General features: G+C 45.8%; 1 protein-coding gene across 1 annotated transcript; it reads left to right on the top strand.

The window, feature by feature from the left end:
- The first annotated feature begins 11,595 nt into the window (after positions 1-11,595).
- LOC111853912 (nuclear receptor subfamily 1 group D member 1-like) lies at positions 11,596-26,219 on the top strand. The gene is made up of 8 exons (XM_023831340.2): positions 11,596-12,362; positions 17,444-17,743; positions 17,992-18,080; positions 18,569-18,713; positions 23,011-23,582; positions 23,688-23,873; positions 23,975-24,185; positions 24,742-26,219. Exons 1-8 carry the CDS (start codon positions 12,347-12,349, stop codon positions 24,936-24,938), a joined length of 1,716 nt encoding a protein of 571 aa, XP_023687108.1. The 5' UTR covers positions 11,596-12,346; the 3' UTR covers positions 24,939-26,219.
- The last annotated feature ends 1,131 nt before the right edge of the window (positions 26,220-27,350 follow it).

The following is a 27,350-nucleotide window of genomic DNA, read 5'->3' as shown; positions in this document are numbered from 1 at the left end:
ACTGCCTGGCAGACACACACACACACACACACACCAGGAGGGGCACTGCCCGGCAGACACATACACACACACACACACACACACACACCAGGAGGGGCACTGCCCAGCAGACACATACACACACACACCAGGAGGGGCACTGCCCGGCAGACATATACACACACGCACATACACCAGGAGGGGCACTGCCCGGCAGACATATACACACACACACACACACCAGGAGGGGCACTGCCCGGCAGACATACACACACACACACACACACCAGGAGGGGCACTGCCCGGCAGACATACACACACACACACACACCAGGAGGGGCACTGCCCGGCAGACACACACACACACACACACCAGGAGGGGCACTGCCCGGCAGACACATACACACACACACCAGGAGGGGCACTGCCCGGCAGACATACACACACACACACCAGGAGGGGCACTGCCCGGCAGACACATACACACACACACATACACACACACACCAGGAGGGGCACTGCCCGGCAGACATACACACACACACACACACACCAGGAGGGGCACTGCCCGGCAGACATACACACACACACACACACACCAGGAGGGGCACTGCCCGGCAGACATACACACACACACACACACACACCAGGAGGGGCACTGCCCGGCAGACATACACACACACACACACACACCAGGAGGGGCACTGCCCAGCAGACATACACACACACACACCAGGAGGGGCACTGCCCGGCAGACACACACACACACACACACACCAGGAGGGGCACTGCCTGGCAGACACACACACACACACACACACCAGGAGGGGCACTGCCCGGCAGACACACACACACACTAGGTACTAAGCTGGCACCTCGGGGGATATCGGTATCCACGGCCTATTTTAACTGTTTACAATATAGTGACTGTGTTACTGAGCTCCGTCTCCTGGGACACGCGGCGTCTCAGTATCACATGCGAAGGTGATAAAAGTGCAGCTGAGTGTCTACGTGAGGCTCAACTCTTGTAAAGACAAATGTTCAAGCACCAGAATGCAAATCTGCTACAATCAGCCGGATTTTAACTTGAAACACGTGCAAAGGCATATCAATAAAAACGATTGTTGTTGTTTAGGCAGAAAACTAGAGCAAGCCCAATACAAAGTTAAAAAAAACCAGCCTAACGATGATGGAACCAAGATCTGAGGACATTTTACATCTCTCTGTGGGTATATATAAATCTTGATTATGTTCTTATTGTTTGGCTGTTGAAGGCATTTAAAATATAAATTTATGTTATAAGGATACTAGACACTGTGTGCATATGTGTATGTGTTTGTTGATGATGAAATATTTCATTAAAGGTCGAAAAACCCAATCGACAGTGAACATGTTTGCAAGTCACACTCCAAAGCACCAAATAAGTACCCCAGCTGGTTTGCTACTTCGGTTCTAGTACTTGACCGGAAATCAATGAAAAAAGGGAAGTACCAATTTTTTTGTACCAAAAGTTCAATACCTAGTGCAGGGGATAAGGACCGTTAATAGAGGTCGATTTGGTGCACATTTCAGCTTGAATGATGATCTGTTTGGTACACATCTTCAGAGCTGATCTGTTTGGCACATATTGTAAGACTTAATTTGTTTTGTGCATACTGGAGTGAAATTATTTGGCAAACGGTGTGAGACTTGATTTGCTTGGTACACTTTTTCAGAGGTGACATCTTCAATGCGGATTTCTTTGGTACATCTTGAGGGCGGATTTGTTTGCTGCACATTTTGAGAACTGATTTGTTTTTTCATGGTTATGCTCAGCGTTCTCCTGCTTCCACGTTAAGTCTGCCACAGCATTAAAAAAAAAAAAAGCACAAAGACGGTCTTGATAAAAATGTAGCTGCGTTGGGGGACAGATGAGCGCCGCCGCTGCTGAGAAAAGGGTGCTTTACTGGCGCAGGATCTCCCAGCTTCCAGAGCTGGATGTTCCAGTGACAGCAGGCAGGAAACGCTCTCTGCGCTCTCGCTGTACTGCACCCGGTGTCTATATGCAGACACGTAGGTGCCGCTGACTTACAGCACAACTACAAAACATCCAAATTCAGGTTATAAAGAGGAAAGTTTAAAAACAGAACGCTTTCCCAAAAAGGTTTTAGTTTTTGCAATTCCGATATTACTAAGTACCTTAAATAAAAGCTACTTTTATTAATGGACTTATAGTTAATTAATCATTAGTTTTTGCTTATGTGTTACAATGCTACCAGTTATATTGATTTCAAATAATTAATTTAAAGCAGACATCTATAACTTCATTCTGTTGTGTTTATTTAATATATTACAGGCTAATATATTAAAATGTCCTTTCAATTAAGTCTCAGAACATATTATCAGCCATATAATGTTCAAAGTGAAACAGCAAAATCCACTTATTTAATTTTTTTTTTGTAACATGTTTTCTTGAGCTCACTCTGCTTATCAGTGTAATGAAACTTTAAGTGCTGCTTGCAGCCATACAGAGTAACAACAGTGCGATGCAGAAGCGACACAAAAGGCGCAGACGGGCACAGAGGCAGGTACGCGGCCTGCCTGGGCCCCCCTCCCCTCTGCCTCTTTGTCTCCTTCCTCTCACTCGGGACTCTGAGGCGGCACGTGAAAACGCATCTTTGCAGCGGTGGCTAAGAGACGCTGAGTGTGCCGAATAGGGCCGCCCGCCCGGGGGAGTCACATCGGCATCGTGGCCGCTGGGAATGCTGCCGGCTTACTGGCAGTCCAAAAGAAAAGCGGAACACCACCCCCCCCCCCCCCCCCTCCCCAAACGTCACGGCACACAAGTGTCAGCCTCTTCTGGCAGATGCTGTCTGCTCTGAACGAGCAGGATAGAGGGGGTGTTACCTGAGAACCCCCCCCCCCACTCCTTCCCCAAACCCTCAGCAACAATGGAATAGATAAGAAGGATGGGGGGGGAATTGGGGATGAGTATAAATATGTGGAGGCAGCCCAGACTGCGAGCATGTTTTCACTCAAATGGGGTTTTTCACACCTATCAAATATATTCACCCCCCCCCCATCTCAGTAAGACTCTTTCTCTACCAGCCTGATGCTTCTATGCTCCCTGAATATTCTTATGTTGCACCTCTGGTCCCTGAACAGATTCTGATTAGTTTCTTGCTTTTTTAGCAGTTGCTGTGTGGTTAATGTTGTGTAGTTCTGTAGCTCTTGCTCCAGTACTGCTTACACCTGTACCTGGGCCTTCATTGGAAGCTCAGCCTAGCTGAGAGCATGTATATTTGCAGGAACAGGAAAACTGGGAAACAGGAACTGGGAGATCTGTATGTGAGGAATTGTGGGAGGGGACCTGAGGAGTAGCGGTGGAGTCTGATTCAGTTGGGGTGGAGGTGGCTCTGGATGTAGCTCAACTCCTCCTGCATGTTGAAGTTCTTATAGTGACGTTACAGTAACGTACCTACAGCATCTCCAAAGAACTCACCCCCAGAAGATGGGGACGAAGTCACTCGCAGGGAATGAGGAGCATCGGCGAGGGTGGAGGGAAACGCTTTCGGAGATGGACTCACGGTGGCAGCTGGGCATCCGCCCAGAGAAGGGCATCATGGGAAATGGGGAGAGAGTCGGTGGCTGCTGATGTGTGCCAGGAAGTGAGGGAGAGCGGGAGAAAGGGAGGGAAAGAGACAAAGACAGGGAGAGCATTTGTCTGTTTTTCCAGGCAGGGGTGTGGCGGGCATATATCAAAATCTAAAAAGACAAACGCTGTCATGTCATTAAATTCACGCGCAAAATATAAACACACACACACACAGTTTATATAATCACACAGACGAACACTCAGTCACACTTCCACGCTCGCTCGCTACGTAAACAGCCGCGCGCAAACAAACAGGCAGCTGCAAACAAACGCGGGGCCGCGCACACACAGACACATGTCTCTGAAACGTGTCTGTGTGTTTCTCTCCAAGCTGGTGGACGTCTGCCAGTAGATAATATTACACTGCAGAATGCAAACATGACGACGGTGGCAGTGGCGGCGACGAGCCCGCGGAGCCACACACACCCGCAGACTGGCGGCCTCCACGATTTTCCCACACATATATTCCACCAGCCTTAAAATCTGACAGGTCCTTACCATCTTCAACAGGCTCTCATACATACACTACAACTGTTTCGCCTAATTTAAGCTAAAATACAGTACATTCTATTGATCCCGGGGGAAATTCTTTTCAAACAGCAATGACATACATAAAGTGCACAGATAAAACATACAGTGCAAAACACACTGCAAAGACAGTGCATATTGTGTGCATATTGTGTGGATATTGTGTGGATATTGTGTGCATATTGTGTGCATATTGTGTGGATAGGTTTGCAGCTCACACAGCAGCACCCATAGTGCCAACAGTAAACACAGAACACAAACAGAATACTATACAGGGAATAAAAAATATAAAAATAAATAAATAAGCAGGTGGAGTATGTGCAGAATATTAATGTAGTCTGGTGCTATCTGTTTGAAACCTGAAATTCTGTTCTGATGTGTCATTGTTGGGCTAAATCAATTACATTTTACAATTACAATTAATTACGTCCAATTATATACAGTATGGAAAGCAATTAATTTTGTATAAAATTATCAGTCAGCATCGTACATAAGCTCTGAGCTGACAGGCGGAAATTTGCACGCTGGTGTATACGAAGACAGCACAATGTAAATGCTCATGCTCCATGAGTGTTTGTGCCAGTAGGAGATTACTTTGTCACGTCAGAGTGCGTTCTCATAGCGGTATGAGCGTAACTGTGACAGTAGTGTACTTCACTGTCTGCATGTGAATGTGAGTGTCTGTGTGAGCCAGTAGCATCGGGGAGGTCAGAGGTCAGCCCTGTTTGTGTTTCCGTGTCAGTGAAGTGTGCCGAAGAGGCTGGGGGGTGGGGGGGGGGGGTAGATTTATGATCTTCATGTCAGGAAGACTACAGGCTGTGGGATAATGAAGATAGATCAGAAAGCTATCTCCATCTCCCTCTCCCTCTCCCTCTCTCTGCATGTTGCAGGATAGACACTTAAATCCTGGCCCTAAGTTTAACGTGTTTGGAGGGAGCTGGCCTGCGGACCCAGCCTTTCCGCACACACGGGACACTTCAGCACCCGCTGACAGAGAGTGCATATCCTCTGATGCCACCCCCACCCCACCCCACCCCAAATGCACACCCATGAAGCCGATACCCTTCTCTTCATGGGCGTCACCTGCCAATGTCACATCATTATTATTCCAACTCTGGAAATGACATCAAAACTATTTTTTTTGAAGCGTTAAGATGTCAAGGTGTGTTTTTGCGCTACTGCAGTTCAGTCACCAATTAGCTAATATTTTCAGTGTCAGTTTACCTTTGAAATGCATGTAATTACTCCACATTCTATGCAATGTATTCATATGTCATTTATTAAAATAGTTTGGAAAAAAATAAAATAAAAATGTCTTTGTCTCCCAAACTAACTGCTGGTTAACAGATTTAAAGGGTTAGAACAAAGTGGGGGGGGGGTCAGGTAAAAAATGGGGGGGGGGGCAGACAGAGGTGATCGGAAAGTGAGGGGAAAGAGTGAGGAGGTGAAGTTGGGAAAAATGAACAAAGGAGCAGCAGTTAGAGGCAGTGAATTTTTAGAGAATGTAAAACAGGGCCCCATTTGGAAGCTTTCAGAGGAGAAACCACAGAATAGTGTGAGCCTGAGGCCGGTGTGGGGGGGGGGAGGAGTGGGAGCGGGGGGGGGGGGGGGGGTTAGGGGGGGTGGTAGACACGGCAGGTTTTAATCAGGGGCAAGACGTCCGTAATGAGATCACTGTTTCCCCGCTTTCAGACTGATGTCATGCAAAGTTTAGTGCTTTGTTCACAGGCATGCAGAAGATGTGAGGCATGCTCACAAAAACACACACACACACAAACACACACACACGGACAAAAACACACACACACGGACAAAAACACACACACAAACAAACACACGCACCAAAACACACACACAGACGAACAGGCCAACACCAACAAGCAAACAACAGGTCAGAGGAGGGAACACACACAAAAAAACACACTGACTCACGCACATACGCACAGTTAAAGAGGAATGAGGGAAAATAAGGGGAGGCAAGGTGTGTGCGTGGGGGGGTAAATAAGCAGGAATGAGGAAAAGAGAGAGAGGGAGAAACCAAAGCAGGATGAGAGACTGTGGAGCGCTTGTCAGGTTTGGGTTATAAAGTTAAACACGCATCCTGGGCGATGAACAGGGTCATTCATCCGCTGGTTCAATTTACACATTTATATTCTCCAGTCATGGAAAGAAACGTAGGAGGACAGAGGCGCCTGGCCATGGCGGGTGCAAGGAGGGGCAGGGCTTAGCCATGTATGGGCGGGGCTTAGACACAGAGGGGTGAGGCATAGCAGTGTCGCATGCTTAAGGGCGTCAGCACGCCGTGACATGTGTGTCCAATGAAAGGTGAAGGCTCTCCCTGTGTAAAGCTCATGGTCGGCCATGATGTCACTGTGAACGCTCCCTGAACCCAACTCTGTCAAATACCATTATATTCCTATTCCCCCGTCTCCCCGTTTCTCATTTTTATTTCCCGCTCCCTACTCCCTTCTTCATTCCTTCTCTATCCAGTGCAGTTTTTTCCTTTCACTTTTCCAGCAGCGCTCCCTTCTGCAATACATCCTTCTTTTTTCCCATCTTCCTTCTGCTGCCTCCCAAAATTGCTGGTCTCTTTTCCTTTGTTTCTCTCCCCTCACAAGGTTGCCTTTCCTCTTTCTGTTTCTCTCCCCTCTTTCTTTCACTCTATCTCTATCTCTCTTGTAAGGCACCACAGATGCACTGCAGAGCCCAAAGGTATGGGAGCATTTTGAATAGGACGGACTTTTTCAAACCAGCTGTGGAAAAAAAAAAGTGCTTGTCTGTGTGTGTGTGTGGGGTGGGGGAGGTGGTAGAAGAAATGGGACCAAAAGAGAGGGTGAAGAAGAAAGGGTAGGCGGAGGCTCTGTGGCTGCGAGGCAGTTTGATCCACATGTGGAAATAATTCTCTAATTACTGCAAATTTGTGAGCTCAGGAGAGGAGGAGGTGGGAGGAACACAGGCACTTCTCTGAGTCCTTTCACTGTGGACAAAACTGCTTTTGTGAGGCACAGGGTGGGGTGGGGTGGGGTGGGGAGGGGGGCAGTCGACGCCACTGCTGCCAGTTCAGTATGGGTGCTGCCCGCCGACGAGAGCCAGCCTGTTGGCCTTTGCCTCCCCCCCCCCCCCCCCCCCCCGGGGGACGCTAAACCCTCACGCTGCAACGTTATTTCAGCCAGCCCAGACTCAGCGTACAGCAACGGTAAATAAACACACGGCCGGCGTTAAATACGCGGCTCACTGGGGCTGCTTTCTCCGGCTCTCGAGGCCCCCGGTTCTACTCTGACCGCCACGTCGTTAAAAATCGCGCCACGCCGCTTTCAAGTTCCCATAAGGCCCCCCGTTTAATTCCCTGCATCTTTTACGACAGCACAGAAAGACAAACAAATTAAAAGGTTTATAGAGGTTTGGAGTGGCCACCGCCTCGCCGGAGCCGCCCTGCTGCCTGTTAGTGTGTGACTGACTGCTCTTATTAAACGGATGGATGTCAGCGGGCACAAAGTCAGAAAAAATCTGTAGTGTGGGTGTGTGCTGAACGTGGAAGTGCACTGACTGAGACTATGAAGGCAGAATCTGAAGTTTAGGGCACGAGCTTTTTCACAGGTGTGTGTGTGTGTGTGTGTGCGTGCACGTGCACGCGCCTTGGCAACGGTCTCATGCGAATTGCAAAACATGACTGTAATTACCAACATGCTCTGTCACAACACGCAGGCAGGATGAAGGTGCACAGAGTCTGGGGAAAACGCAAACACGCTATCTGTCTATCTATCTAATTGGCAGCTGGCACATTTTAAATTGAGCAGAAAAGAAATAAATCTTGCAAACATAATATTAAAAGAGAATGACGGGTACCAGAAAGCTCCGCGTTCTTCGAGTTCAACACCAGCTTGGTTCCATATTCAGAAAACCATATAGAGACCCCCCTCTCTACTGTAGTTATTTTCCAGGGGCCGTTTCCCTTCCTGTTTGCCAACAGTTTCCCGTAGCAGCAGAGTGCGGAACTGCAGCACCACCTAGAGGACGGTATCCACAGCATTGTAATGTCACGTTCCATTTAAAGGCACGCTTCAGTTAACCGTTTAGTTAGACTGCCTGACTCCGCGGATAATTTCTGCTCCTTTAACAAAAGCGAGCTTTTCTGTTGTATCAAATTACTTCTCAGTTTATAAACAGGGGGTAAGAGTGTACATTTTTAATGAAAGATAAAAAAAATTCCCGAGGCAAAAAAGAAAGCAAGGGCAAGACCGGAGATGTTGTAGAGATTCAATTTAGAGGGGAAACAACCGCCCCTTATGAAAGTATTGCAGTTTATACTGGTTTGAACTAAAAAAGGAAATAAGTAAAAACCTTGAATTTGCTGAACATACAAGAAACGTGACTCTGTGTGGCAGCTGCTTGTCATTTACAAAACAGAAGAGAACCTTCTGAAACCTTCTACTTCCTGCTCATGGGCACTTGCCATTTTACCTCTGTCCTGTGCAGACTCCTCCTTGGAGATTAAAGTGGCTTTCATCCCCATTATGCCATTCTGCAGAGAGCTGTTTGGGGGTTATTGACCACATTGTTAGACCCATCATTGGACTCCCTAAAGCCAGCACCTTTACAGTTTCTTACTTAATTGTAGAAAAAAGAACCACAGCTGCAGTTCAACAGCCAGAGTTTCAGACTTATGTATGAAAGATATTTCTGCAATATATTAGTGCATTTTCTTCAGTTTCCTTTACTATTTGTGACCATGGGTCCTGTCCACTGTGCCCCCTGCCTTGTGCTCTGTGTTTTCTAGGATTGGCTTCTGGTTCACTGTGACCTTGTCCTGATTTAAATGTTTGGAAGATGGATGGATCATCTTAGCCTTTCAATTAAATAATATTTGTACTAGTTAATGCATTATTCTTTGTCAGCAGAATACGGTCAAATGATTTAGATGTCAGCGAACAAACATTGCAAAATTCAGATAAAGATTTTCTTGTGTGAAAATTAACACATCCTTACTAAAAATCTTTACTACTTTATGTCTTCGTTTTTTAATGAAACCCATACTTCTGTGGTGTGTACTGGTCAATTTAATGGTCAAACAATAATACCTTGTGAAGATCGTCACCGGCTTTCCAGGATGTCACAATAGGACTCTGCTTTAAGATAAGGGGCAGGTGTCCCACACAGAGAGACAGACAATGCCGGGGTCAGGAATTAACGGCAAACTGTGGAGCTCCCAGAAAGCCTTCTCAGACAACTGCCACCAAACACAAGACTGTTTGTTTCACACAGCAAAGTAGATGGCGCCAATCGCCTCCAGACAGCCAAGGGAGAGAGCTGCACTCAAAACGGTATGACACAATAAATTTAGGCAAGTGGACACATTTTATGCCTGAAAAACAGGTCAGGATAGTGATTTATGAGTAACCTAATAATTACTACTGGTTTTGTGAAAAGACATGAGTTTACATCTATAAGAAAATGTAGCTTTAAAATGAAGCTTGTTCCATTACTATTGCTAAACTGTGCATCTGTGGGGGGGTGATATGTTGGGTAACATCTGCCCCTTCACAGATCCGGAGTTATACCCTCAAATCCAGTCTTGGCTCCGTCTGTGTGCAGTTCACATGTCTGGGTAACTTTTCCCAGGTACTATCCAGTGTCACGCTGGAAAAAAAAACACAGGAGAGAAACCTGACAAGGTGATTCTGAGGTGCTACTGGCCAGGAAACTCAGGGGTATTTTTGGACAAGATCAGATTCATGGAGCCAAAAGTAATAAATAAACAATATGGTAACCTTGTTTTCAGTTTGCTCTACAAGTGATAAAGGGAGGCAGAATATCTTAAAATGTATCCTTCTCCGTTTCACTGTCCTCATTAATACTGACTTTCCTTGAATGTTCAGAGTCTTTTGTTCTGTCTGGCAGTAGATAGCCAGAGATATTGCTAACACAAAGTTCTCACTGAGACACTTACTTTCGAGTCACATACTCTTTTTGACTTAACGTCTGTAATTTAACTTCGAAATAGAGCCAGTTCGCTTCAATGTACTCTGTCCAGGTTATGCATTTTAGGCAGAAACAGAGTGAAATGATTAAAGGTTGTTATCCCTTGTATCTGAGGCATGTAAGATGGATCCAGGCTTAGAATGTTGGATGACAGACTCGGAGCTATGACTCACAGATTCAGTTTTGCTGCTGATCCTCATTTTCTGTTTGTAATCCGGGGTGGATGCTCCTTAGACTGTTCTTTGAACTTTTATATTGTTTATTTCCCTTCAAAATGTTTCTCTTATATAACAGTGAAGGAAAAAAAACTTCAAAACCCCACAGAGGACAGGATGAATAAATGTTGATGATCCCCCTCAAATCTAATGTATTTTCCATCTCTTATTTTGTTGTTCCCACCTCCTCAAATGTGACAGTATTTCTGAGTGTATGATATAATCACTAGTGACATCTCCTTAACTATGAGGACACCCAGTGGTGCAGGATGTCATGGGCGTTGCATGGCTGGCTCTACTCTAATACAAGTCGTTATCACAAATTGCTGCTCAAACCATATTACCTTTAGTACCTTTGTGCAGGGGAGTGTCTTGTTTTGGTTGGAAGGTGGGGACTAATGTTTTGGGTGAGAGGAGTGAATAGGTTTGGGGGGAGTGTATGAGTGAGTGTGGGTAGGCTGCCTTGGGGCGGATTTGTTAATTCTTAACTATATTAGTTTTAAAACACTGACTAAGAGTGGCAACTCTAAATTTCGTTGTGTTTAATACTACGTATTTTATGCAATGACAAATAAAGCTTCTAATTCTAAAATTCTAATTCTAATTCTAATTAATTATCAATCATAATTAATAATAATTATTAATAATTAATTATTCATTTACATTATTGTCATTGTAAACTTAGAGACCTCCCTACTATGGCGCTATTACCAACTAATCGTATAAAACAAAATAAATTAAAAAACAATTGTTATTGCAGTCGTTTTGCGAATTATATAGTAATTATCAGTCTAATGAGTCTTCATACAGTTTAACAATCGATTTAATAATTTAATGATTAAAGGCAGAAATAACCTATTTCACCACAGGGGGGAGTATTTTAGTCACAGATAAATCAGGCTCAAGTTCCTATTGCAAGGAAGTCTAGTTGATATGAGTGATATTATTCTTCACTGGGTTAAATAACGCGACGCTTTCAGATGCCTCGCTGTTTTATTCCAAATGCATAATGATAAAACGCGCAGTGCGCCGATCCAGACTGTACTTTCCCACCACCCCGTCGGCCTCAGACCTGCATTCTGAGCTCTGATCGGCCGCACTGAATTCGACCGTCCGAGTCTTGTGTAACTGCAGTTTGTCGTGAGCCTCTATGCCCCGAAGCAGCACGGCAGTCACGGTGAGCTCCGCCCACTTTCCATGTGCTTCAGTTCTCTTCTTCCTCCCTCTCTGCCTCACGCTCCGCGCATTTGCATAAAATGTGTGTCAGTAGGGCAGCGCTCCGCGCGGCTCACATGCAGGGCGCACATGCGGCGCGCCCGCGATCAGGCGCGCCGAGGGTCCGAATGGGATCAGCTGACTCCCCCGCCCCTCCACGCCGCGCCTCCTCCAATGGAAACGTGAGGGAAAATGAAAGAAGGACAGAAGAAAAGAGGGGGGAGTGCCTGCTGCGTGAAGTTAGTGGCTGAACAAGGGCGCGAGAGGACCAGCCTCTCTCCATGCAATAACAAAAACAAGGAAAGTAATAGGGACAAAGGCGCAAGTCACATTTGGCAAGCACCTAAAAACGTGGCTGCTGTGGGTGTAGCGTGGTGACGGGGGGTGTGTGTTTCGCTTGTCAGTTCTGCCTTAATGAAGTCGGAGGATTTCTTCAAAACAGACGCTCGGTAGTTGTGGTCTATCACTTTCTTGCACAGGACACTGCAGCGGAGCTAAGCGACCCATCAGTAGAGAGCGGACCGGTGACACGGCAACACAGCGCTGTCAACGCACCTTGAAAACACGCTCATTATTTCCATTAATACGATACGGACATTACGTTTTTTTTCGGATGGCATGAGGCAAACCCTCTCATGCACTGCGATCGGGTCGTTTTCTTTCAGCTTCTCGAGGAACGTTTTATAAACAGCCATTTCATGACTCTTTCACCTATATCGACGCGACTTCTTGTTGACACAGAGAAAGCACAGTGTCACTTTGACTAAATACGCTGAAACACTAAGCGGACACAAGGATGGACAGCAGTCCAGGTAAGCAGTCCGACAACTGACATTAATAATAATAATAATAATAATAATAATAATTGTTGTTGTTGCTATTAGTAGCTGTTATATTATTGTTGTTGTTGCTGGTTTATGTATTATACACATTGTTAACATATCATGTGACAGCGTGCAAAACTAACGTAACTGCATAGCGACTTTTCGGGTTTAATATAAGTGGTGTCGTAAGCGCATAAGCGATAGAAAGGCAGAACCTTCGTCTTTGGATAAATGAATACAGATTGCCATATGGTCGCATGTTTTAATATCATCTTGCAAATATTGATTAATAAGACACGATATCCCATGTCTAAGAAGTGAACGTACGAAGCTTAGAAATATGAACGTTTTAAAATGTCAGAGTATTAACGGCGATCAGTAATTAAAAGTACTGCACTTTTCATTTTAGTCACTTGGAGTCGAAGCACAATATACAATGCAAAGGTAGCTTCAAACTTTATGCAACTTCTGCAGTTGAGTTACTGGTTATACATTATATTATATATCTTGTACTGAAATCCCCCCGGATGAGGCTTGGGTTGTTTATGCTGTTTTGTGTGAAGTGAACTGGGGGGCAGGACGGTACTTTAAATTCACGTGTAGTGGCACTTTTAACTCAGCTACGCCTCCCACTGTAACTTCCTGCCTCTCGGCATGTCAACAAACTCACGTGTCGCGGACTTCTGATAAGATGTTCTTTTCCTTTATTATCATTGTTATTACTTTGTTTGTTATTGATCTTACTTGGAAAATATTTTCTCTCGGTACATAGCTCCGGTATGACCAAAAATAAAACATCATCCGTTAATTTGTCGCTGCTTTTGGAAGAAGACGACCGCAATCCGCCGCGATGCTACCTTAAATAACTAAACGACATCAAGTGCATGTTTGTGACCTTCACTTCCGGCGACGCGCCGGTGATTCATTTGCAAAGCTGCAGTCACGTTTCGGTGCTGGTGACTGCAAAGGTGCCTCCTGCGGAGGCCACTCCTTTCGCAGTTTGGACCAGCTCTCACGCTGTGGATGCAAAGCAAAACCTGTCAAAATCGACTTAGATCTATGGGCTGTAAATGTCAGCAAATGCGACACTGAAAGTGATGTTACCCAAAGCAGTAATAATGAAGTTACCTACCTTAACTATTAAAGTAGCCAACATTTTGCGCATTCGGTTCTTACAGTAAATACCATTCGGTTTATTTTCTGATAATAAAAACGAGTCCTGCTACAATAAATATATATTAAGATTGCACACTAATGTATAATCTATGACTACAACCGGATCCAACCCATGATTTTAATACGTCAAAAGTTTACGTTTAATTATAATTGGTTTAGTACAGCATGCACTAAACGTTTAGAGGTATATGTATGTAAATAAACGCATTAGAAAATAAGCCGAACAGTGTGATGTACTGATCATAAAACGGAGCATGTGCAGCGTTTACAGGCACCGCTTCTTTCGGAGCCGGTGCATGGAGGCAGTAGGCAAAAACGTGACGGCCGCATTTCACAGACAATGCAGGAATTTCAGATTACTCCCACGGTGACCGCAGTCTCTCGTTATATCTTTGTCGATCGACCGTGCAGCAGGAGGTTTCCATGCCTAACTAAGTTTGAGCGCTGAGGGAGGGGAATTGCGCAGCTCTACAACTGCAGGTTCGGCTCCCCACGCTGCCATCACGTGGACGGGCTCCCTCGGCCGCGTGCGGCGCGTGATTCCCGCCCCCACCCTCCTCTTTTTACCCACCCGGAGACTCTTGTTTTGATCCCCACCTGCGGCGATGAAGGTTTTGGTCAGTGGGTCAGCAGTTTTTGCACATCAAATGAGCTGAAGTACTTCCATCACGTTTCCTGGTTTCGTGATGACGAGGCAAAGAGGATTAAATACAATTAAACATAAACCAGAAAGAATCGGCGTGCACGTTACATGTAAATTAAAACAACGTGATTGCTGCGATTGCGGCTGGGGGTTTTGCACAAGCTGCTGCAAACCTTCGTATCGAAAGGGACGTTTCGGGTGTTGAGCTGCGGGGATTCTGAGTGGGAAGTAGCGGAGGGGACGCTGGTGGGGGACATTGTTATACAGCACGACCCGCTAAACATGAGCTGTCATTTTCATTCATGTTCAAAAGTTCAGCGCCCTATTTACAGATGATATATATAAAGACGTTTATACTGATGTATGCGTGTTTTATTTTCTCTGTTAACGTTTGAAATTTGGGTGTGGTTTATACAAATATAGTGTAATTATTATTGGCAGAGGAAAACGGAATTGTAATTTTAAAACATCCCTTAAAAGTAAAACTCTTGGGGTTATTGGGGAAGTTGGGGGTGGGGGTTAGGGGGTACAGAGATCCAAGCTGTTCAGCAAGCATCAACAAACTCTAGGACTGGAGTGTTCATTAGCCCTTCATTGCTAAGGGGACTCTTCATAATACAAGAGTTTTGTGTGTCAGATTATTAGGATTTCCAGGTTATTGTGACATTGGCCTAGTTTCCGTCTTTATAATTCTGCAGAGAAAATCCTACGGAACAGCACAGTCTTTAAGGCTTTCGGAGCACACAAACTTTGGGTTCTACTCTGTGTCCCTCACAGGTTAGATTTTCTGTCACTGTTTTTTTTTATGCTAACCACCCCCCAGCCCCCCCCCCCAGCTTTTTATATTTAGTCCAGTGTTGTTTCCCACACAAACTGACATGCAATGTGAGCACTGGGGGCAAGCGGACACCCCGCGTGTGTCCCACAGCAATATGAACACAGAACTGTCCCAGGACACAGAGAGCGGGGATTAGGGGGGATGTCGTGGAAACAGGAGGGGGGGGGGTAACAGGGCTCTCATGTTTCACAGCATGCCCTTGCTGCTGGTATAGGACTCGCCCAGGTAAACTTGCATGAGATTTTCCTATCAGCTGACCTTAGTCCCGGGGGGGGGGGTCTTCAGTCTCATGTGTGGCACAGCATCAGACATGCCCCTTTGATAACTGTGAACAGAGTAGCAGCTTACAGATGAATTATGCTTAAGCTCCCACCTCCCTATCCCAAAACAATACCTTGGCACGTGTTCTGGTCATTTTTGCTTAGTAAAAGGATGCATGGACACTGTCTTTATGAGGTCAGTGCTAAATAAATTGCTTCTAAATTTATGCCTTATAAACCCTGCAAAATAATAACACAGTTTTGACTGGCTGCTTTATGGCAAAGGCAGTAATACAAATGCTGGTCTTTCCATGCTGAGTCTGACCTGTATGAAAACATTATTGGGTTATTTGCTGAGTTCTGGAGCTGCTCAGTAGGCAGGGACTTCGGGAACACGAGTCTGGCAGAGTGGTGCGTTGTTTTTCCTGGAAACAGACCCACTAAAGGGAGGTCACTCCCACTGCACCGTTAGTCCACACAGGCCCTGCAGAGGAGGGAAAATGTGTCCGTGGGTGGAGTGCTCGCGTGTAGAAAGAGGGCACGAGGGATCGAGTCTGCGAGGGGCACAGTTCTGACAGGTACAGCCCTGTCACACGCTGCGAAAGAAAAGCCGGAAGTGCGGAGACACGTGCTGCTGGAGGAGTTTCCAGAATGCGCCAGCCAAACAGAGTCACGTGTTTCAAAGGAAGCAAAAAGAATCTATAAAAGAGAACCTCTAACAATTACACCAGGCTCAAAAGGACTTTACTTCCGCTCTCACACGGAGAGTCACGTGAAAAATGTCGTTTGACTACATCAATGAACTATTTTTAAAGTTACATTCAATCCAGTGTACTGTTGATATAAATTAGGCGATAGGCAATTTCGCCTTAATTAATATAAATAAATTGTGTTAAACGCACACAACGTTTATGGAATGACTGGAAACTGTAAAACACCGAGGTACCTTCTAATATTATTCTGCAAATCAGAGAATGAGCATAACATAATTTTTCTTTGGACGAGTGGTGAACAGTAAGACAGGCTCACACTTCACACTTCCAGGCTCCGCATTTCCCGACCTGCCCCAACAACCGATGCTCACTGCGGGCAAACCCATCCTAGCATAGACCGGCAAACGTGACGGATCACGTTTCCTTTCTGCAGCCGAATTCCGGCGGCCGAACCCGTCGTACCAGCGGCGTACCGCACGGCGTCCCCGGTCCCACGCCTCCCTCCTTCCCTCCGATGCTTTCCGTTAAAGGCGCTCGTCCAACGTGATCGCCCAGCTGCCTGTTTTTGTATTGCGGCTGTCGTCGACACGGGACTGCGGAGGCGGTAACTGTGCCGGGAGTCCATGTGAGGCTGCGGTCAGGTGTCGTGCAGCGTTACTCGGCTCCGGGCGCCCCGCCAGTGGAGCCTGGGCGGCAGCCAGTTCCTCCGACACGTGAGGTCCCGGCTCATCCGCAATGCACGACCAGAAGAGATTGAGAGGAAGGGGGAGGAGCGACGTTACTGTCGGATCTGTCCACTTAACCTCAGTTTCAGTGCCGGTGCTTATTTAGCCGATCGCCATTATACTGAAATTGCATGTGGGCGCGGAATTTTCCAGGATCTGCGTCTTCAATGTAGATCTAATACGCTTAAGGTGCTCTTCGTATAGTAACATACATTTCTGAACTGTTGCGTCTCCAGGGGGCCAAAGATGTAAGGTTATTTTTAAAGACAGTATACTGAGGAGTCATTTTAATTTGTTTACTGTGTCATTTGTATGGTGGGGGGGGGGGGGTTATTGTTCACCTTACTCAAATACAGTCTAAGGATTGTCTTCCTTTTTTGAGCTGAACTTTTTACACACTATAATGAAATAGGTGACTCACTGCCACTGCATTGTCAGTACTATGGACTGGGTGCAGCCAGGCAAATGCTGATACAGTGTGTACTGCAGACGGCTGTAATGTATAACAGATAGAATATGGCCCTAAAATCCACAAAAAGCATTTGTACTGTAGAGTACAGCACAGTGCAGTTATAAATAAAATCAGGATGGAAAACCGTTGGCTGTTTGGCTGTGTTTGGTGAATGAGTCTCTTTTTTGAGACTTCTGCTGTGTGTGTGATTAGAGGGCGTGCCCTGTGTCTGCTGGCCCGGTGACCAGTGTGTGCCTCCACAGGGGGTGTGATCCTGTACGCGGGCTCTGCCGGCAGTGCCAGCCCCAGCCCGGGCAGCCCCTCCAGTGGGTACCAGACCCAGTCTCCCTCCTCCCACTCCCAGCCTTCATCTCCTGAGGAAATCTCCTTCACCGAGATCGGTGCCCTGAAGCAGAGGGGGGCAGGGGGCACCCCTCCATCTCCCAAACTCGTCTTCCAGTTCCCTGACATGGCCACCACTGCCACAGCCCCTCAAGTCCAGCAAACCTACTCCCACCCTATGGTGGGCAAGAGACCTTGTGGGTTCACTGGGACATTCACTAGTGAGTATGGCTGGTATTGCTGTGTTTGCTTGTTTTCTGTTAAAACATGGATTGGGGGGGGGGATTATATGGTTATATTATACAGTAATAATAATAAATCACAGTTATGGGCACTGACGGAGAAAAATACATGGACTGTACTTCTTCTGAAACTATTAATTGTAAATTAATCAAACCTTCAAGTCACCCTGGATGGATCCCCTCGCACGGCCTGCTAATGATTTCGTCCCCACCTGTGTCTCTTCCAGAGACCGGAGGAATGGTGCTCTTGTGCAAGGTGTGCGGGGACATTGCATCTGGCTTCCACTATGGCGTGCATGCCTGCGAGGGCTGCAAGGTAGAGCAGATGGAGCGCCCGGGGGAGGGGGGGCTTACAGGCATCACGCGGAGCCCTCTGCTGGCTCTCTGCCCTTCTATAGCAACCCACCTTCCTCACTCTCACCCATAATCTCTCTCATTCTCTCTCCCTCTCTCTTCATGTCTTCCTGTCTCTTTCACTCTCATTCTTTCTCTCTCTATTTCTCTATTCTTCCCTCCTCCTCTTTCCTCCTCTCCTTCTTTCTCTGTTTCTCTCATTCCCTTCTTCTCTTTTTCTTTCCCCCTCTTTTCCTACTCTTTCTCTCCCTCTATCTGTATTCCTGACTCTCCTTCATCTTCTTCCAAATCTCTCTTGCTCCCTCACTCGCCTCCTCTCCATCTTGCCGTCTCTTTCCTTTTCTCGCCCTCTCTGTCTCTCCCCCTATTTCTCTGTTCCTCTCCCTCTCTTCCTCTCTCCCTCTGTCTCATTCCTCCTCTCTCTCTCTCTCTCTCCCTCTCACCTCACAGGGCTTCTTCCGCCGCAGCATTCAGCAGAACATCCACTACAAGATGTGTGTGAAGAACGAGAACTGCCTCATCATGAGGATGAACCGGAACCGCTGCCAGCACTGCCGCTTTAAGAAGTGCCTGTCTGTGGGCATGTCCCGAGATGGTGAGCCCCGCCCCCATCACCAAAGAGCACTTCCCATAGGTCCAGAGATCCCGCCCATAGTCATAATCTGGATAATTTAAATTGTCACACCATGAACAATTCACCTCGTTCAACGGTACAACAGAAGGACACCTTCCACATGTTGAACAAAAAGTCGTCAGATTACAAACCCGTGTCTCTAACCACTAAGTCCCCAGGTCTCTTTCTGCTACCTGCTGTTCTTATGTAACTGCCCTACATGTAGTTTTTCAGTTATACTGTGCTTGAGTGTGTATGATGGCTTATCTTGACATTTTAATAGACACTGGAGGGGATGTATTTGGACTTTGGTGTCCTGTTTGTGACTGAGGCATCACCCTATTGCCTGTGATTATGGTGCCATGGCAAATTCCAGAAGCTTCTAGCAGCATCTTCATTTTAAACAGGAAGTTTCCGATCCGGATAAATCCGTCCCTCTGTTTTAAATTTTCCATAGCAGATCCACATCCTGGCTCTGCACTACATCTGCCTTTATTGTCTTGCCTTCTCTTGTATCCAGTGCCAGTGTTGCCCCCCCCCCCACCATGCTACCCCAGCTGTGTCCACTCCCTTCTTTCCAGCAGACAGTGATTTATGAGGCGAGGGGCTGCAAAGTCTCCGAAGCCATCAGTTTTGTGGAAAACTGCAGTGAAGGTGGTTTATTTTTGGAAATTGGAACACGGGGTACTTGATTACTTCGAGTAGCACGTCATACCTTTCTATCGCATTTCGCAATTAATGACGAGAACAAGCAACATTTAAATATGCAATGCACCAGATAGCCAGCTATGAAAAGCCCTTTTCCTCGTAACATCTCTTAAATATGGTAATCCAGGGCTTCATCCATCTTTTTAATGGTATTATTTAACACTAGCACACCGAACCCCTCTCTCTGGAGACTGCAGAACAAGATAGATGGCAATAAATCTTTTTTTTTTCTGGAGCAAGTGCCCATTTTTGGATGACCTAAAAACAAAACAACAACAAAAAAAATGTCCACAATTTCCGCAATCCCATTAATCATGGAGCCCTTGGTTTTTTCCCCTCACTTTTGCTGCAATTGTCTTAGCTTGTATGGTTTTAATTAGGGCTCTCAAATCACAGTTATTTATATCACCAAAACAGTACCTGAAATCCTCTGTCAGAGACTTTCTGTTGATGGTCACTGGGGCAACGGCAGTCATGTGATAACTGGAGAAACCAAGTCCCTGTGTTTGATGGAGTGGTAATGAATTCTGACACTGTATGCGATGTTACAGACACACAGTCCTAATGATAATTATACTTAGTGCTGTGTTTTCTCTACTGATAGTCAAAGTTGACGTCACCCCAGTAAATTTTTTATTTGGTAAAGTAAAAGAAGTTCTGCCATTGATATATTTCCGAATGGTTTTAAATAATATTAAAATCCATTTAATTCTGAAAGACGCGTTTTAAATGGCTTTTCTACAACCGAAACTAGATATTTTTTTCAGTTTGTTTTTTAGGGGTCTTTTCTCCAGTGGAGTAACTGGCAAAGGTGATATTAAATTAAGACACTGCAACACTTATATGTCTCACATATATGGGAAACATTCCTGAGGATTACAGGGCCAATGTCATGCATATCATGAGCTTCACCTTTTTTGTGTACAATCTTATTATGGTGTGAGTCAACACAAACAAATATTTGGTACAAAAAAACAATTTGAAAGGTAATAGTTTGTAATGTCTTGTAGTCAAGCTATGTTGTCGGGGTCTGTATTTTAACGAGAAAAGCATGTTTGTGGAATTTGCTATCTACTGCAGTGCATGATGGGTATGACATTTGCCGGCTATTTAAATTTCATCATCTGCAACTGGCGTAGGCAGGCCCTAGGTGTGAATTTGGAAGGGGGGGCGGGCATGGTCCATTTTTGCCCCTGGGCCCAGTATACAGTTGTTCTGGTACTGAACTGAACCTTGCTGGAAAAACAGGAGGTGTCAGACATTAAATAATTTGGGCATCGATATCTATTGGATTTATACAAAATGTTTATTTTATTTAACATTTATTAACATTATTAAGAGTTCACGTATCATGTATCAAGGATACATAATTACCCCCAAACAAGCAGCTTGGTAATAATTCTAAAATCTTTAACATAAAATTGTACATTTAATGTTTTCATTGTTTAATAGAATTTAATTTAAAAAAACTGCATTTTTAATAAATGGTCATACAATTTTTGTGAACCCTCTGGAATTATCTGGATTTCCAGATGCATGCAGGCATGTAGTAAGAAGTTAGACATTGGGGGGATATTTGCTAAATTTCCAGAGTCCGCCCTGGTCTGTTTGGCCTTGAAAAGACAGTCGTTTAGCAAACAACATGGATAGCATGTAGCTATATTTTTATTGAACAAATGGTTTAAACATTCAAGGTCAGTGATGGAAAACGCTCATGTTTATTAACTAACGGATATCCCTTATTTGCAATAACCTCAACCGAACACTTCCTGTAACTGCTGTACTGTGGTTCGCAGTTATTTTGGCCAGTTCCTCCATGCAAAACTGTTTCAGTTCAGTCATATTTTTGGGATTTCTTACTTGAATGGCCTGTTTCACCACTTCAGTTGGGCTGAGGTCAAGACTCTGACTGGGCCATTCTGCAGTACGGAATCCTCTGTTTGTGGATTTATGTCTGTGTTTTGCGTCAATGTTGCATGACTACATTGAGGTTGAGCTTTGGATTACAGAAAAATATCTTGACATTCTGTTGTCGAATTTCCTGATATGGTTTGAGATTCATTGATCTTTCATTGATCGTAAGTCAGCCAGGCTCACAGGCAGCAGCTCCAGACCATCATGCTCTCTCCACCACACATCACAGATGGGATGAGGTTTTGCATTGGCATGTATTTTGTTTTCAAACATATCATGTACAATGAGCTGGTGGATCGTTGGAGTTTTACTTACACAAAAAGATTCTGAGGTCAGAATGAAAAGTGATGCAATCAGCTTGTAGAGGAGGCAGGACCAAGACATCTGATTGGCTGGTTTTTGTATAAGTAAAACTTATAAAAAGAGAGGGCCACCACCCCTTAGCCGTTACTTGCTTTACGATTCTCCCAGGCGTACCCTTGCAGTGATCTCTGTAGGACACCCAATTCCTAGGGAGACTAGCAACATGCTGAATCTCTCCCATTTCTAAACTGCCTGATTATGAACTATTGGAGGTCCAAGTCAATGGAAATCCATTTGTACCCCTTTTCAGTCTTAGTGGGTTCAAACTCTGCTTAGGACACCTTCAGATATGAAGAGCAGGCAGCCTCAAGTCAGACCCACACCTGAAATTTTCCTAGCACATGACTCTAGTGAGCCTCTTTTCACTATTTTTTTCTGTCAATGACTTTCAGTTAAGATATGGCAACATAACATGCTGTTGTTTGTTAAATAAGACTGTCTATTTCCTGTGACCTTCACGAAGATCAGATCACATTTTATGGAGCCATTGACGCACTCGTGCAATGATTCCAATGGGTTCACAAAAACAGCTGCGTACGAAAGGGCTGCTTTATGTATGCAAATTCAATGATGACTGTGATAGACCAGGCACAGGCTTGAGAAGTTTGTTACCTACAGTCATAGATGAATGAGGTGATTTAGAGATCTCCAGCCATGTACCCAGTCCCCCGACTCTATCCCCTTTTTGTATAATTGCTGTTATCACTTGTCATACTGATACTTGAGCTGTAACTCTGATCTCCGTGGGTCACAGTTCACCACTCCAGTGGAATTTCCCGTGTGTCGGCCCCCAGTTCCTCTCCTCCCCCTTTGTCATTTTATCTCCCCACTCGCTCGGTGTCCCTTCTCGCCCCCTGCCCCTCATTCCCTCACTCCCTCCCTCCGCCCTGAACTGCCACTCGGTTATGGCGCCAATCCCATCACCTTTGTGCCGGTCCACTGACCCACTTTCCCGGTGAAATAGGGAGAGCTTTAAGGAGCGGGAGGTGCCCGAGTATACAATGGCAGGGAGCTAATAATAGGCTTGTCAGTTGACAGTTATTCTTGGAGCAGGGTGGGGGGGCCCGGGAAGGAGGGGTAGCGAGAAAACACTCCCTGGTATGCAGCGTTTCGAAGGTGTTACGGAGACGCTAACGCTGCCTACATATGGATGCTTTCCAATTACCGATAAGTGAAATTAAGACTGAGCCCCGTTTGATTGGTAGTAATGAAGACTGGAGAGGAAGCATCACTGTGGTCGTTTACCGTGACATCGGCTCTGTCCCTGATGTTTTCCATGTTGTCTTCCCCTCAGCTGTGCGCTTTGGCCGAATCCCTAAGCGGGAGAAGCAGAGGCTCCTGGACGAGATGCAGAGCTACATGAACAGCCTGAATGAATCCACATCCATGGATATCGATTCATCCCCGCCGCCTGAGACCCCGCCCAGCTCCGGAAGCAGCCAATCGGAGGATGCCATAGGGGCCATATCGCGAGCGTACCGCAACATCTTCGTGAACAGGCAAGAAGGCCTGGGCAAGAGAGGCAACATGAACAACAACAACAGTCCGCCATCATTTCAGAACGTCTCGTCTCCAGATCCTGGTTGCGGCGAACCCCGGTCCCATACCTACCAAACGCAGGGATACCCCCCTTACACCTCTGCTGGGTACCAAGCCCACACCATCCCCCACTGTCCTGTAGGCCCACGTGACATTAACCCCTCGTATGCCTTTGTCGACAATGCCTCTCAAGGCTACCAGTCTTCAGCCACCGAGAATCACGGCCAACCCAAAGGCTACCCAGGCAATTACAACGAGTACTCAGATGGCGAGTCGCAATCCCAGAGTAAATGTCCCTGGAGAGCAGGAGGAGGCACCAAAGTTCTGGTGAGTTACATCAGGAGGTAGCCTTTCAGTGCGTCCCAACAGGAAGCAGATGTCTTCTCTTTTCACACCCCTGCCCTCTCACTGATCGGGCTTCTTCCCCTGCAGGCCTGCCCCCTCAACGCCTGCCCCATCTCCTCGGGTGTGCTCACCAGCCAACAGGTGTGGGAGTCCTTCTCCCAGTGCTTCACACCCGCCGTGCGTGAGGTGGTGGAGTTTGCCAAGAGCATCCCGGGTTTCCAGGGACTCAGTCAGCATGATCAGGTCATGCTCCTCAAGGCTGGGACTTTCCAGGTACCAGTGTCCTCCTTCCTTGAGGAACTTCCACCGGTCTAAAAATTGAGAGCCACCTCACATAACTAAACCCATGCCCTTGGTCTTCTGGCTTCCCACAGGTCCTGATGGTGAGGTTCTGCTCATTGTTCAACCCCAAGGACCGGACAGTGACTTTCCTGAATGGGCAGACATACCCCCTGACAGCCCTAAGGGCTATGGGCATGGGCTCCCTGCTGGACGCCATGTTTGACTTCAGCGAGAAGGTGGGAGCACTTGGACTGGAGGCCGATGAGATGGCACTCTTCATGGCCGTGGTGCTGGTTTCCGCAGGTGGGGGACGCCGCCCTACAGTTCCTCATGGTTTCTAACAGCCGTAGAAATGCATAGTGACTTGTGGCGATCTGTGCAGATTCTAAACATAAAATAATATCAACTAAATCTCATAGAACGAGGTCACATGGCCAGTCATACTAGCTGTCATAATTTAAGTGAACCCTCTTGTCTGTCCTTCATCTTTAAGTGTGACAGTCTTCTATACATTGCCCATGTTTGGATTATTGAACCTAAAAAAGTCCTGTTTTTGCTTGAGTTCACACCACTCATGAGGGCATCACAAAACATTATAAGAGCAAAGTACTACACTTAAAGTTGAAGTACAGACAGGAGGGTTCACTCAATTCATGACAGCCGGTAACCATGAGATATGTCACCTTTACTGATGCTGGTAAATGTGTGCTTTACTTTTGGGTCATGGTGTTGAGTAGGGAGTGTTATAATGTAAAAAGTGAACTGAACCAAAACTCCCAGCAAACTGTGTAATGTGCACTAGCAGCATGATTACCAGCGTAGACTCTCATGAGGCCTGACCTGGGACCTGTTTCTGCAGATCCCTCGGGGCTCGTGAACACGGGAGCCGTGGAGCAGCTGCAGGAGTGCCTGATCCGGGCCCTGCGCTCGCTCATCACCCGCCGCCGGCCCGAGGACAGCACCCTGTTCCCCAAGCTCCTGCTTCGCCTTCCGGACCTGCGCACCCTCAATGCCATGCACTCCGATAAGCTGCTGGCCTTCCGCATCGACCCATGAACCGACGGTCTGCCAGGAGCGGTCCAAGCCCCGCCCCCCCATTCCTTGTCACCGGCTGATTTTTACATTTCCATGGGGCACGTCAAGAAGCACTCCACCATTCATTTGGCCGTCGTTCTCCGCAATGGACGCAGCTCTCGTCATTCCTTTTCTGGGAGGGAAAACTCTGTAATTACCTCCTTCCAGGCACCATCATATCCTCCTATATAAGGCGCTTAAACTCTGTTTCCCTGTGGGGTGATCTGATTGGACAGGCAAGTTTCTAGAATCTGGACCCCCACCTCCTTAAATTCCACCTGCCTGTTTCCAGACCAAAATGGGGCATGCTTGTTCACTTCTTATAGCCACATAAGCCTGGTGCTGGGAAATGGGGAGAATGAACTGGTCACCTGGGGAGTAGGTGTACACTGAAACACATGTGCAGAGATAAGGGAACATATATAAATAAAAAATTAACCTATACGTGTTACCCAAAGTGGGAAATTGCCCTTCCCATTCATTAATAAAGACCTATATTGGAATAAAAGAGTAGAGTAGGTAACTATAGGACGGTAACCTTTAGCAAGTTGCACATGTACTGCATTTAATGACTGTAGTTCTCTAAACTGCATAGGATACAGAAAAGACACATAATCAGCAAGTGATTTTGCCTTTGGGCTCAGGTGTCAAAAGTGATGCGATTGTTATTTTCTATGAATCTCCTTCGGCAGCGAGGCAGACGATCAGCATAGCCCTGCCCTTGTAATTCCTCCTCTTTAATTACGTGTTTAATCAGGGTGTTTTTTCCCCCTGTTTGCATGTGGGGCTCACAGATGCTCTCTGTTCTTGTAAAAACTGCATTACAAGTGGCAGCCATGTTCTGTGTGGTGCAGTTGCTGTGTCATAAACAAGGGAATTATTAAAGGGTTCTTTTTTAGTTGGGCAATGGGTGGGGGGGCTGACAGTCTGATTGGGAATGAGAGGATGGGACAAGGAAAGGACATTATAGGACAGCTTGTGTCCCATGCTTGGTTGCAGCGATGACCTCGCTGATTAGCTCAGCAATGTCCACCTTGGCTGATGTGGGTTTCACAGGCACCTCTGGGACCTAAACTTAGGAATCTGTCACACAAACTTGTCAATAGCACTTATGGGACCTAAATGATGAATCCAACTTTGTTTTGTTTAAAACGTGTATCATGACATCTATGACAACTGCTGGTTGATCGATAACCCCTTGTATATTTTGTAAATTGTTCCTGCTTTATCTTCTTCCATAGATACAATGTAAGAATGATATTATGCAGTGTTTGCTGTGTGTTTCATTTTGTGACTCGACTCATCCTTCCGTTTAACATACACTATAATTAATTCTTTTTAAGCAGAGTGGCGCTGTATCTTAGCAACCAAGCCTTACTGGTGGGTATTTATAATCCGCCCGCTTGCGTCACGTGATTCGGGAATCGCGGAAAAGGTCGCACGTGCCCGAGTTTCAGAGTGCGGTAAAGTGCACATGAAAGTGTAGCACATGAAAAACGCTGAAAACGAGCAGGATTCTTCGTTAAAATGTTTAAAAGCAACCAGATGAAAAACAAGCGGAATTGAATACTGCTGACAATCACACAACAGACTGATTGGAAAGCACTTTTGCCTAATGGATATTCAATCACGTACTTCACTTGTCAAATCCAAGGAGGTCTACCATGTTTGTCAGGCATTTGTGGACCTATATGTACAGCTGGAATATAATCGATCACTTCCAAGATTTTTATTCAAATGTTCAAATCAGCTGTGCTTAATTAAAAATGGTTTCTTCTCTAGGGTTCCATATTCAATTTCTAATATCCATCCATCCATCTTTCAAACTCTCATTCAGTTCAGGGAGGGGGGGGGGGGCTTTGCGGCAGCACAGGGCACAAGACAGAACAATAACTTGGATGAGATGCAAGTCCATCATGGGCATGCAGACATATTCTATAATTTCCACTCATCAAAATCACAATGCATTATAGGCCAACTGAATATATTCAATGCATATTATATATACAAACATATATATATAAATGTATATTATATATATATATATATATATATATATATATATATATGTATGTATGTGTGTGTGTGTGTGTGTGTGTGTGTGTGTGTGGTCTAGGTATACCATAGCCTGTGGGGACCAAACAACGTGATGAATACCTGTTTTTTTTTCCCTTATGGGGACGAGTTCTGTTTTATAAAAAATACGTGACTGCAATGAAAAAACTAAAAATGAAAAAACTCTTGCATTTTATTTGGTTACTTATGGTTAGGGCTCGGTAGGGGTTAAGGTTGTCATAGTTAGCATTAGCATTTTTCCCATAGAAATGAATGAGCGGTCCCCAAAAAGATATGATTACACAACTGTGTGTGTGTGGTATGTGTGTGTGTATGCAT

The sequence above is a fragment of the Paramormyrops kingsleyae genome, chromosome 8, assembly GCF_048594095.1.
Source record: "Paramormyrops kingsleyae isolate MSU_618 chromosome 8, PKINGS_0.4, whole genome shotgun sequence".
In the NCBI taxonomy this organism is placed as follows: domain Eukaryota; kingdom Metazoa; phylum Chordata; class Actinopteri; order Osteoglossiformes; family Mormyridae; genus Paramormyrops; species Paramormyrops kingsleyae.
Note: the sequence above shows the minus strand (reverse complement) of the source record. Positions and strands in the feature narration are given on the sequence as shown.